Source organism: Gekko japonicus, unplaced genomic scaffold (assembly GCF_001447785.1).
Source record: "Gekko japonicus isolate JY-2015 unplaced genomic scaffold, Gekko_japonicus_V1.1 scaffold2628, whole genome shotgun sequence".
NCBI classification, from domain to species: domain Eukaryota; kingdom Metazoa; phylum Chordata; class Lepidosauria; order Squamata; family Gekkonidae; genus Gekko; species Gekko japonicus.
The window spans coordinates 228,486-242,011 of NW_015174353.1; the positions used below are offsets into that span (position 1 = coordinate 228,486).

A 13,526-nucleotide genomic window follows, 5' to 3' on the forward strand; every position below is an offset into this window, starting at 1 on the left:
ACCAATGCTGTTCCCTTCCCACCGAAGTGGTACCTATTTATCTACTTGCAATTTCTTGCTTTCGAACTGCTAGGTTGGCAGGAGCTGGAACTAGAGACGGGAGCTCACTCCGTCATGCGGCACACTTGGGTCTTGAACTGCTGAACTACCGACCTTCCACAGCCTGCAGTTCAGCGTCTTAACCACTTGAGCCACCGCAGCTCCGAGAAGGGTACAGTTGTCTATTAATTGCTGCTTAGGTGTTCTTTCCCTTTCCCATTGGTCACTTTTAAAGGGACAAGTGGTAATTAATCCAGGTATGGACCTTTTGACACTACACTGTATTTTGTGCTGTATTTAAGTACAAACAGTTGCATGAGAAGCAACTGTGAGATGGCAGATCTGTCTGAGACCAGGTAGAGATAACAGTCTACATTAACTGTGGTATTGATGTATGGTTATTTACCAGAGCAGCTGCACAGAGCTGTCTGGTAGACTAGCATTAGCTTCCAGGATGGGTTGAACTCCTACGTTAACAGGAGAAACACCATTGTGAACTGTTACCAGAAATGCTTGGAATCCACATGAAAACACTGATCTTGTATTCTCAGATTGCCATGTCAAGAGATCTTTTGTCTGTGCTTGAAATGAGCACAATCTTGAGCTATACCTTCAGAAGGGTCTAAGAATGGATGGGGACAGTGGGGACAGGTTTATTCTTTATTTAACTTTTAAGAGTAACAAGAGGAGAAGCAGAAAATTATAGGCAATTTTGAGAAGAACAATAAAATAACTGAGTTTGGGGAATTACTGGGCTCACAGATAATTCATAGTGGAAGTTGTCCCAATTATGCTAGACACTCCTCCCTCAGGCTTGTGTGAAGTCAGCGCCCACCCTCTGTGTGTGTCCCCAGAAAGAAAGGGAGTGGGGGTGGTTGCAGGGCCAGGATTGTGGATTCTCTCTGAATGATGATTTGAGTGAGAGGGATATGCTGTGGGAAGCAGGAAGAGACTTAAAGAAGCAGGACAGAAATCTTCATATGTTGTCTTATGCTGTAGTTCAGCTCAGCTGGAGAAGTTCCAAATTGGCAGTAAGAAGAAGAAGTGTCTCTCTCCAGTGATTTCAGTGTTGGAGAAGCAATTCTTAGAGATTAGATTGACTCTAATTTTTTCCTTGCTGGGATGCTATTTTTATCCTACTATTCCTTGGGCATTTACTATTGGGGCCAAATCCTATTGGTGGAATTTTTGGGTGATTTGTGAAAATAACAAAAGGAAGGGCATAGAATATCCAAGTCTGGTCATGAAGAAGAGACAGAGGGACAACTGGTTGATTTAGGTGGGCGGGCTGGTTGAATTGCCTGAATGGCAGACCTAATAAATGTCTGTGAACTGTTAACGAAGGCTGGGAGGTAGCTGTTGGCTCTGTCTCTGATTATGATTGGATTTCCAGAGAAGCCTGCATCTTAAGGCAGGTTCCTGGATGATTTTAGGAGGTAGGTCACTGACCTGCAAACCTTGATCATTAATCATGGACTGAATTTTGATGAGCTCTCAGGAAGCCAAAGAATAGAGCCGTTGTCAGTAGAGTATGCAGGCCTACAGGGAAACCTGGTTACTTCTAATGTGACAGTATATTGACTGCCTGTAGCCTAATATTAATTTTTCCGCTTTAATATTGAACATGGATTCCCTCATCTAATCTCAGGCAGTGTAATGTTGGAGAAGCTGTGGCCAGGGGCTGAAAAGCATGGCTCCAACTCAGGATGTTTTGGGGTTACAGAAGTTTCCTTCCGTAACACAAAAAGGTTGTGCTGCTTCACTACAGCATTAGAAGTCCTAATATCTAGTTTGACAGTCTAAAAGGGTTATTATGTTTCTCTGAAGACCACAACCTCCTAGGATTACCATATTTTGAAAAGTAAAAAAGAAGACATTTTTCCTGACTGACTACTTCAAACAAGTAGTCACTATGACCAGGCCCGTAGCTACAGTGGGCATCTCAGGGCTAGCCCCCCCCCCACTTACTGGCAAGGCACTGCAACTTCCCATCCAGCCCAGGGCTCCTGAGCAGCAGTGAGTGTGGGGAAGGAGCTGGGAATTCCTGCGCAGCTGCCTGGTGCAAAGCGCCGGCTATGGTGGCAGTGCAGAGCCAGACAGCACCTCTCTATTTCTCCCAGAAAGTCTATTTAACTTTAATCAAATTACCTCTAATTTGATTAGCCGGTGCCCCCTATGAAACTTAAATGCCCCCCCCCGACTAAAAAAATCCTGGCTACAGGCCTGCCTATGGCAAATCTCATTTTAAATATCCCTACTATTTAAGCTGTGATAATTACTACTAACTAGGAATATTCCTAACCTTCCAACCCAAAAAGTAGACATTTTCATCAGTTTTTAAAATAGAGCCCAAAAGAGGACAAACACACACACAGGACATGTCCTCTAAAACAAGGACATCTGGTAACCCTATAATTTACAAATAAAGGATTTCCAATTTTTTAAAAAAATCCATCACAATCTTTAAGTAGCCACGATTGAAACATTTATTTGGAAATAAGCTCCACAAATCAAGGTCATGGTTCAGTATATCACTATTAAGGTCAACAACAAAATAGAAATTTGAAGTGATTAAATGAAGCATATTGGGGGGGGAAATGTTGTGAGACAGTCTTCTGCATCAGGCATGTGGATATAATGGCTAGCTCTCAGGACTTATTTTTTGTAAAGCAGAATCTTTGAAAGCTATTCTAGGATTTCCCCCCCTCAAACTCTATTTTCTGGCCCTGTCTCCTTGGTCTGCTGCCTCTCTGCTGGGAGGTGGGGGAAAACTTAGGGGGAATGGGAGGACTGCTGGTGATGCCGTGACATTGCTTTTGGTGCAGCCTGGAAGTGGCAGCATTGTGCTGGATGATGCTCTAAACATTTGCCCCAAACTCTATGGTTAAACCAGGTGAGTCTCCCTCCAGTTGCCCGAAGCCCATAATCTTTTAAAGTTAAATTTCAGGTCTGAGTGGATTTAAATTTTTCTGGATAGGGTGAAGACAAGATCTTTCCACCCTTGCGTGGTTTCGCCTGACTTATTTTTTGTTCCAAGGCTAATAATAGCAGAGGAGGTAAAAGAAGGGGCGTAGGCAGGCAAGCTTATTCAGCGGTGAAACTCCTTCCCATGCAGCAGCAAACTGAATCAGGGCCCTATAGAACTTTAAAAGGTTCTGGGAAGATGTACTCATGGGTCGCCCAACTTTGACCAAGTTGTTAATGAGGGATATTTTCTCCTTGGTTGCAGTTTGATGCATGCCTTATATGACCTCATAAGGCAAGGTCAAAAGTTAATTGCTGTGAAAATGCATTAGGCTTCTTTTATTTACCCAAGCGTAGCATCTTATCAGCCCTTCTAAGGCTGTTGCCCAGGACCCTTTCCGATACCAGCTGTCATATGGGTTTTCAAATGTCTTTTTGGTTAATCTTTCTTTGTTTGTTTATACAACATCAACTGGAATTCACATGAATATGTTTTGATACCTTGGGGAGTGACATAAAACATAATCTAACAAAAAGACATGCAAACTAGGTTTCTTCTGTTATAGTTTGCTTAATTAGCTGGTGTGACAGACTGTACTTATAAAAGCTTAGAAGCGGTGTCTAAAAAGATAAAAGGATTATGAAGAGTTAATTCTTCAGACAGCCGTGATTGGTTAGCATCAGCTGAACAGAGAAAGACTTCTGAACTGGATGCTGGGGGAAATTCAGTCTGATTTCAGCCCTAGCTGAGAAGAGTTGAGTAGTGACAGTTTCAGAATTCAGCCCTGACTGAGAGTGGTTTAACACAGACAGGAGAACTAGAGGAAAGTTGGCAAGGATGTTTGGGAAGTAGGTGAAGACTCCAATTCAGGCCAAAGAAAGGGGATAGATCGTCTAGTGAGAGGAGGATTTCCCTACCCAGTCAAACAGGGAGTTAGCTCTGAAGAGTGCAGAGATCCCTGGTCTGGTGTGGTTAGAAACTATCTGTAGAAACCTTAAGAGTCGATTAAAAACTCAAGACAAGTACTGGTGTTTCAAGAGAAGAGATTTCAGTACCGGAAAGTGTGTACCAGCCTTCTAGAAACTGAAAGAGTCAGAGGATATTCAGAGAAAGTATACTAGAGTGTTTGGGAGGAAAAGCCTTTCAATATAAAGATTTAAGTAACTGTGAATAGCTTAAGAAACTCTCACTAGCCTGAAACATAAAAACTAAAATCTGTGCATGTACTGATTTTACCTCAGAAATTTTACCCCTGATTTCACCTGAACTTTCCCCTCTACGTTGAATAAAATATTTTGTTAATTTTGAATATGAATATAAAAACTTCTCGAGTGCCATTTATGTTGTATAAGTTAAAGGGGGCTCCCATTCCTTCCTTCAGGTTCCTGGACACTGAGCAAACAGCCAAAATATTATACTATGATTAGGGTGGGACAGCCACAATTCTTCAAGAAAGAAGAAAACAGACAACTAGGGTGGCTCAGTCACAAAAAGGAAAGAAAAGCACAGGTAAAATTGTGCCTCTGAAGGAGGGAAGGGGATTGGAGCGTCAGTGAGTGCAGAAGGTGAGGCTTCCTGGTCCTGGAAGTGAAGAAGAAGATATTAGATTTATACCCCGCCCTTCACTACCCAAAGGTGTCTCAGAGCGGCTTACAAGCTCCTTTCCCTTCCCCTCCCCACAACAGACACCCTGTGAGGTAGGTGGAGCTGAGAGAGCTCTGACAGAAACTGCTCTTTTTCAAGGACAGCTCTTATCAGACCTACGGCTTGCCCAAGGTCATCCAGCCAGGTGCAAGTGGAGGAGTGGGGAGTCAAACCCGGTTCTCCCAGATTAGAGTCCGCGCACTTAACCACTACACCAAGTGTTGAATTAAGCTCTAGCTGCTTCTTTTTTTAAAGATTTGTTCCAAAAATCACAGAACTTATTACTACAAAATGTAGTAATTACAAAAAGAAATAATTTCAATGGGGAGTGATCAGGGCAAAAAATCTTCTTTACAGTTATAATCTAAATCTGAAAAAAATGCCACAGATCAATCCTGCAAGGACAGAAAATAATAAACAGTCATTTAATTAGAGACAGTTGTATTATCTTAGCACATTAAAATCTCTTGATATTTATATGCTACAATTCAAAATATATAAGCAATTAATTTCCTAGTAAGGATTTACACCTAAATTTACTTAAACTGAGTTAAAACATCAGCACTTCCATAGTACATTACTAGCATGTAATATTGCCCGACCAAAATCACACATCATTCTGGTTAAGGCCAAGGCTCCCTAGGTTTTTGTGCTCGAGCTTGAGCTTCTTGATGATGTCTGTTCCCTGAGCAAACTTGAGTTTGTTTCTTCTCTACCAGCTAGTATTCCAAACTGGGAAGTAGTCTTCAATTATCCTTGGCATGCAAGGGAAGGAGGAGGGAGAAGCATGCAAGTATAACAACAGGCCATATCTATGTATGATGTCTGAATACAGCCATAGGTAACTCTGATTGTGTGACAGTCCATATTGCCTTATCCCCCACCCTGTTTTGCATATGAAGGATCTTGTGAGCAGTGTTCCTTCTAAGATGAGTTAGTGTGAGCTAGCTCCGTTTTTTAGCCTCCGGCTTACACATTTTTGTCTTAGCTCAGGAAGGATGGCTCCAGAGCAAACTAATTTATGCAGTAGCCAAATCGTTCACTCACAACTTTAATGCCAGTAGCTCACAAAGTAGAATTTTTGCTCACAAGACTCCACAGCTTAGAAGGAGCATTGCCTGTGAGCATTTGAGATGGTCCTCAACATACCAATTTCCCTGACTCCCTCCCTCCACTGTTGCAACTCCAGATCAAAAAGATATTCTCTCATATGCTTTGAATGTATTTTTAATTTAAAATGTCTTTTACTGTCCAACATTTCAATTCCCAGAGCTCCCTCTTAAGGGATTCTAGTGCTGCTAAAAGGAGTTCCTTGAAATATGTTTTTCTAGTAACCAATTGAAAATTCCCTGAGAATGAACACTTTGGACGCCTAATGGGTTTTCCCACTTTCAATCATCTCTGTTCTTGGGAATTTTGTGACATAAGAAGCACCCCCCCCCTTTGGTCTAGCCTCTTCTCCCATCTCTGTACACATTCATGTAATGTACATTGCAAACCTTTGGGATGTTACCCCTGCATACCCTGCCCTTCACTACCCGAAGGAGTCTCAGAGCAGCTTACAATCTCCCCACAACTGACACCCTGTGAGGTAGGTGGGGCTGGGAGAGCTCGCTCAAGAACTGCCCTTGAGGGAACAGCTCTGAGAGAACTTGTGACTGACCCAAGGTCACACCAGCAGCTGCATGTGGAGGAGTAGGGAATCAAACCCAGTTCTCCCAGATTAGAGTTAGTGCTGAAGCCTTATGGGAAATATTAGGATTGTGGCAGAAACATCTTAGTACCTTTAAACATTCCATAAATGGTTGATAATTAATTGCAAATCATAAGTGAATCCAGTCTTTATGATTTCCAAAAGCCCCCAGGTTCTTCTGAGAAAAGGCGTCTTCCTAGCTGCTGCTTCATCACTCTTGAGGCCTGCACTGCATAATTTTTCAAGAACAGAGACCCTCTTCCACCTCAGTGAGTGTTGAAATGTAATTGGCTTTGAGAGCCGATAACAAAATATAGATTAGCAAAGTTAAGAAGAGAAAAACCCACAAATAAAGTGTGTAAATTGCTGGACTTTGGCCCCTTTCACATTACCATTCTAAACTGGATGTTATCTGTTATTGGACCGATTCCAAATAAAGCAATACAGGGAGGGTGGTTTCATACAGCGAATTCCATTCCATTAAGGAGCCACCTCTGAAGAGATTTGGCCATTTCAAACAGCACTGTGCTTCCCCCTCCCACCCTTTTTCGCTGTGCAATCTTCCTCAAACTTTTTTGAACGTTCTAAGTCGAGTGCTATAGTGCTAGACCAATATAGTACTTCTCAATGAGCCATTTCACATTACCCTTTTTAAATCGTTATTGTCCCGTTATGGATTAAACTGGTACAGGGATAGCGGTTTCACATAGTGTTTCCCTTCCGGTAAGGAAGCCGCCTCTGAAGCGGTAGATTGTGTGTGATCCCCCCACCCCCCCCCCCCCCCACAGGCACGATCTCCCTGAGAGGTGGTTTTTTTTAACATTCTATTGGGAGCGCTATGGCGCTGAAGCAGGACTACAAATCAGTGCCATAGTGACCCCATTGAGATTCCTGGACTCCATTTAGATACACTGACATTCGCTACTGCTGTCACTGGATACAAAGTTCAAGTGTGTGTGTGTGGGGGGGGGGGCATACTGTTTTGAAACCCAGGAAGCATTCCTTCCTTTCTTAATTCCCACAAACCATGGACTGTATGTGCTTGTGTGTGTGTGCCTGAGTCTACACTTCCTCTAAAGCACTTTTTAAAAATTGACCAAACATCTGTCTCACCATTCACTTAGGCTTCTGATCTCCTGCTTAAACACGCTGTCCAATCTGGTACTTGTTCCAAGTGACAGCAGTAGTGAATGTCAGTGTATCTAAATGGAGTCCAGGAATCTCAATGGGGTCGCTATGGCGCTGATTTGTAGTTCTGCTTCAGCGCTATAGTGCTCCCAATAGAATGTTCAAAAGAAAGAAAGAAAGAGGACAATCACACGCGGGGAGAAAAAGGGTGTGAAAAGAACTGTAATAGCAGGAAGCGCTAGGGGCATTTTATACAGCACCCCATAGCGCTTCAGAAGTTGTAGGAAGGAATGAAGACTGGAGGAAAGCAGTTTTCTAACCAGATGCAAGTGGCTTTGTATGAAAAGGTAAATAAAATCAGTTAGCGGCTGCTTAATAAAACGGTTGTGTCTGAAATGACACACACACATTCATTAGCAACGAGCTACCAAAGCAGATTACAAAGGGTGTCTGAAAGGGTCCTTCATCTGAGAGTGTACACTACTAGTAAACACTTGAGAAATGGCAATGATTTTAAATAAATGCTGAAACCAACATCTGGATGACTGAAGTCTCTTTCCATAGAGTTGTAGTCCATTGGCATGTAGTGCATCTGATGAAGTAAGCTTTGATTCATGAAAACTGGAACAAATTGTTTTAGTCTTTAAGGTGCCATTGGACTTCTGTTTTATTTTTCTGCAACAGCCTAACATGGCTAGCTCTCAGGACTTATTTTTTGTAAAGCAGAATCTTTGAAAGCTATTCTAGGATTTCCCCCCCCTCAAACTCTGTGTTCACGCCTTTCACTGACTTGTATTGCTGCTGTCTTTAGTGCTGTATCCTTCTTATGTCTGAACGTGTAAGTGTACTAAGATTCTCAGAAATGAAATTAAACATATGAAGTTGGACATTCACTGATTTCTAATCTGGAAATATTGCTTGAATAGCAAAAGGTGTATGACAAACTCCCTCTTTTTCCTTTGCTTCCTTTCTCAGAACTAGCCATGTTTTTGTATTATATGTGTCCTACTGTAAACCAGGTTCTCTTGCAAACATTATTTGCAAACCCACTTCAAACGATGGCTATAAGTTCTGGTCAGTGCCAGAATAATGGTTGGTGTTTGATCCCCCCCCCCTCGCCTTGTGCCATGGAAGTTCACTGGGTAACCTTGGACCAGTCACACTCTCTCAGCCTAAACTACCTCACAGGGTTCTTGTGAGGATAAAATAGAGGAGAGGAGGATGGTGTAAGCCCCCCTTGGGGAGAAAGGTGAGGTATAAATGAATTAATTAAGTAAACATGGCAATGGGACTAGAGAGCTAAATTTCCAATTACCTGTTATGCACAGAACAGTGATGAAGGAGCCACGAGTGTGCTAGAGGTCTCCAGTTGAAAAATAGCTATACAATTTTCATTCACTGACATCATCAAAGAATTCAAAAACAGTTGACAAATGTGCCAAATATCACATACAGAGGGCTAGCTAACTCCATTTTAAAAACCCTTTTCAGAATATAGAAGTTATAGCTCATTTTGTTCAGTGGGTTGTGAGTGTCTTTCCAGTGTCGTAATTATATAGTCATTAGCATTAACTGTATTTTTTGCATATTGTGTCGTTAAAAGAGTAAGAGTCTAGTAGCACCTTAAAGACTAACAACATTTGTGGCAGGGGTTGAGCTTTCATGAGTCACTTGGCTCAAAGATCTGAAGAAGAGAGCAGTGACTCATGAAAGCTCATACCCTGCCACAAATGTTGTTAGTCTTTAAGGTGCTACTGGACTCTTGCTCTTTTCTACTGAGGTGCAAGAATTACCCCTTAGTCCAGGTCCAGCATCATACTGCAGTCTGATCTTGTGTGTGTGTGAGCGCGAGATCTTATTTTATTCATGCCTACCAAGGGTTCCACAGGATAAAAAAAACACACTGTATTAATCCAGATAAAGCCTTGTTTGTATTAAAACAATGCAATCATTCATGTTTAAATTTAGAAAGTGGAAAGATTACAGTCCAAGTTAGAGCACTGTGTTTGCAGTTTTGTTGTTAACCAAATTGCACAGCTGAATGCTCTGATATTTCCCCTTCATTGGCTTTAAAAAAAAAAACAAACACTGAAAATTGGCATGCACCATTTTTCTTCTCCCTTTACGTGCCCTCAGTGGTCCTGTGATTTTGGCTATGTTTTATTTCTCTTTGGGATTGTAGATTCTTTATAGAAGTTTTGGCTTATGTAACTAGTAGAGTGTGGCAATTATTCAACTGATTTGCCTTATACATGCATTCCTGGGGTGTTTGAAATTTGTTACTAAAAGAAAGACGAGAAACCCCACAATGTCCTGGTGACTTTGGATGAATGAATGGTTTTTGTAAAGATCTGCAGGATTATTTTTTAAAAAATGACAATTCATTGTGAAAGTAAAATCACTTCATTTTTATTTGCAAAACTCACAGAATCAGAGGGATTTGTGCCAGAGGACAGTACCTTTGATGGGGCACCCTTCTTATGACCTAATATGTAATTCGGAGCCAAACTCAATGCAAATTGTTCTGAATTCCTGTCAAAGTGGGGAGGGGGCATTTGATGGCTTATTGGAGGAGGTTGTGGAACCTTCTCCCCGCCTGTAGCCCCCCCCCCCAATTTTCTTTTCGCCCACTTCTACTAGCAGAGGTAATATCTAGTCTTGAAGCCGTAATGTGTGGGGGCGATTACTAGAGGGGAACAGTTTTATGGGGTGGGGAATGCAGGTGGGAGGAAGATTCGGTGTGCCTGTGTGCCCTGCCGTGCTTTAAAACCTTACTTACTTTACAGTAAAATGGCACCACCTTCATTATAACCCACCAGTAGCATGAGAAAAGTTCCTGGGTCAGGGGGTCAAAGGGAAGCCAGAACAGGAGGGATCTCCACCCCAGGAGACGTGTGAAGAAAGCCTAGAGTATACAGTTAGTTAAGGCAGTCTGTTTAATAAAGTTTCTTCTGCTTTGAGTCATTGCCCAGTATTAGAGTCTCTCAATCCAGCGCGTTTAATTTCTCAGCTAACAAAAACAGCTGGTGCCACTATGACATCCGGTTTAGTCCTCAGCAAGTACTTTCCTCGAGTAGCCCGGCTTGGGCAATGAGAATGGCCGAGAATGTATTGCTACAGAACAGTTCGCACAAATGAGGACATTGGTTGATATCAGGACAGTTCAAAGGTGTCCTGGCTCCATTTAATGTTTGTATTGCAGTGTATACTTCTGTTCTCAAAAGGCGTATCAACTGTTTGTAAACATAAGTTTAAATACATGTATATCCTGCAAAACAATGGAATAGTATTCTATTGTTTATTCTTAGCAATAGCAGCAGCAAAATGGCTTTAAAAATTCCCATCAGTATGATTTCCAATATCTATAAAATTCTTATTGACCCCCTTCCGTATAAATTACCAGCCTATACTACAAAATGGGAGAAAGATTTTGATTGTTCTCTGCCAGAAGATTTCTGGCAATCAATATGGACGTCTTATGCCTGTAAAACCAAAGCAATCAACGTACAACAACAGAATTATAAAATCTTAACACATTGGTACATGACTCCTGTAAAACTACACAAAATAAATAAATCTTACTCACCCCTATGTTGGCGACAATGCGGTATGCCAGGCACGTATTTACATTGTTGGTGGGAATGCCCAAAAATTCAATCATTTTGGCAACTAATTATTCAGGAAATCAAAAAACTTACAGGGCATGAGATACCTTTAAGACCTGATATTATTCTCCTAAATTATTGGAACGACACTTCACTAACCCAAAACAACAAAGGACTATTTACATTGCTTCTTTCAGCTGCTAAGACGTCGATAGCTACAACTTGGAATGGTCAGTCCTCCCCCACTGTCAGCTCATGGTTCTCGAATATTTGGAATCATTTGCTGATGGATAAAATTACAGATAAATTAGATTATTATTTACCGTCATATAAATACGATGCAGTTTATGGCAGATGGGGCCAAGTTTTAGAAAAGTTAGAGTGCATCTTGGAGCAGTTAAGTAAGACTCAGCAATCGCAATATTACAGTTTTATTCGACACAAATGGATTTTGTAACCTGGACAATATAAACTGTAATATTCTTTGAACTTATAATTAACAGTTTTCCATTATGTAACAACTTTTAGGTATTACTACTGACTATAATATTCTTTGAAATACGTTTTGGATGTTAATGGTTGTTGTTATTGTTGTTATTATTTTAATATTGTGAATTATTAATAAAAAATATTTAATTAAAAAAAATTCCCATCAGTATCATGGAAGAGCCGGGCAGAAAAAAATGTACTGAATTATTTCCATTGAGCACTATTTTTCTTTTTTTGCCATCAAATCAAGCTGACTTATGGCGACCCCGATGGGGTGTTCAAGGCAAGAGACATTCAGAGGTGGCTTGCCATTGCCTGCCTCTGCATCATGACCCTGGTATTCCTTGGAGGTCACCCATCCAAATACTAGCCAGCCTGGCCCTACTTAGCTTCTGAGATCTGATGAGATCAGGCTTGCCTGGGCTATCCAGGTCAGGGCCAGTTGAGCACTATCTTTTTAACTGACTAGAGTTCTTAGGATTAGCTTTGCAGTCTATATTACATGTAATTTTGACTCTTTACTTTTCTTAACGGCTACGTTTCAGCTTTGTCATATTTATAAACAGAATGTTAAAACAAAAAAGTGAAAGTCATAGCAGTTTCATCCTAAAGACAAAATATCAACCAGCTTTGGAGAGAAAGTGAAGGCAAAGGGAGTGGGCTCAAATGGAGTCCCGGAAGAATCATAAGCCTTTGCTTGATCTCTGCTCCACCTATTAATTGGCCGGAGAAGGCATTTAACTCTGTAATTAAGCATTAATTAATCTATCAGTTAAATTGGTTAGCCCTAATTTTCAAGTGTTAATCTCCCTATAGCCTCTCCCACACATAAGCACAAACAAATGTTTAGTTTCTTCAGGATGAACGTAACAGGAAGTTGATGTAACAAGCGGTCATTTTTGCTACCTTTTCTAGGTTATCACAGCTGGTCTGTCCCCAATTGTCTTTGAGATTGCAGTGAATGTTTCAACAGTCTGTTGGTATGTATTACAAGGATTTTAATCCCCCCCCCCCATTATGCTTCTTTGTTCCTTTGGACATTATAAAAAAGTCTACCAATAATAGTTTGTAAAAAAGAAATTATTTAACTTACTGTGTTTAACATGAAACATGAAACAAGATTTCCCCCCCCCCCCGAGAATTAGGGATGTGCATTTGGATATACCTTAGCTGAAATTAGCTGTTTCAGGTTGGCTCAGAGATACCCGAAATGACCCCAAGCACTCTAGGATTAATGATAATTTATCTCCCAGAATTTCAGGAGTGTTTCAGAGTTCAGGGAGGCACATGAGCAGGAAAGGAGGGGGAAAGGGAGAGAGATGATCCATGCCAGGCTGTCAGCTATTCTGTGGCATGCGGTCCCTTTAAACTTTAAAGGGCCATTATTTTCTATGGGAAGATCTGGCCTCCAAACTGAAAATGCTAGATCTGCTCCTATTTTAAAAAATAGCTCTTTAAAACAGTTGGGGGAGTCACTGAAGGTGGGCCTGGTCTCAGAGGCTAGATCTACCACCTTCAGGAAATAATGAGGACAGTATCACCCAGTAAGCTTCGAAGCTGAAGGAGAACTTTTAATTTTGGGTCAATTTTAAGAGCATAATGTTTGCATACTGAATTCCAGAACCCCAAAACTAATTACAATAACAACCCCTCTGTAATTTTGGCATAGTGAAAATCACACTTTTTAAAAAATAAAAAAACCTGGCTCAGAATTAACACGAATTTTTGAAATGTGCTCTGCTACTGAGAATTTAAAAGCATTTTCAAAATTTTAGTTATAGTTGTAGCAGTTCCATAGTCATGGGTTTTAAATGTAGGACGGAAGCTTTAGATTTGCAGTTGGTAAAAATCACAACTGAGCAAGTTGCCTAATGACTTAATAGATCTTTGTGTGTGTGACTTTTAAGGGCAATTCACATGTCATGTAGACATCTGGTAAAAACAAGACCTGGAGCTGACTGTG

At 41.0% G+C, this 13,526-nt stretch overlaps 1 protein-coding gene across 1 annotated transcript in view; it reads left to right on the forward strand.

Moving 5' to 3' along the window:
• The window catches only part of TMEM241 (transmembrane protein 241), a gene marked incomplete at its 3' end in the record, with an annotated part of 64,588 nt that extends 52,045 nt beyond the window's left edge, over window positions 1-12,543 (forward strand). The window contains exon 14 of the mRNA XM_015424323.1: window positions 12,479-12,543. Coding sequence (XP_015279809.1) covers window positions 12,479-12,543 — 65 coding nt within the window. The remainder of the gene's footprint in view (window positions 1-12,478) is intronic.
• Window positions 12,544-13,526: the final 983 nt, after the last annotated feature.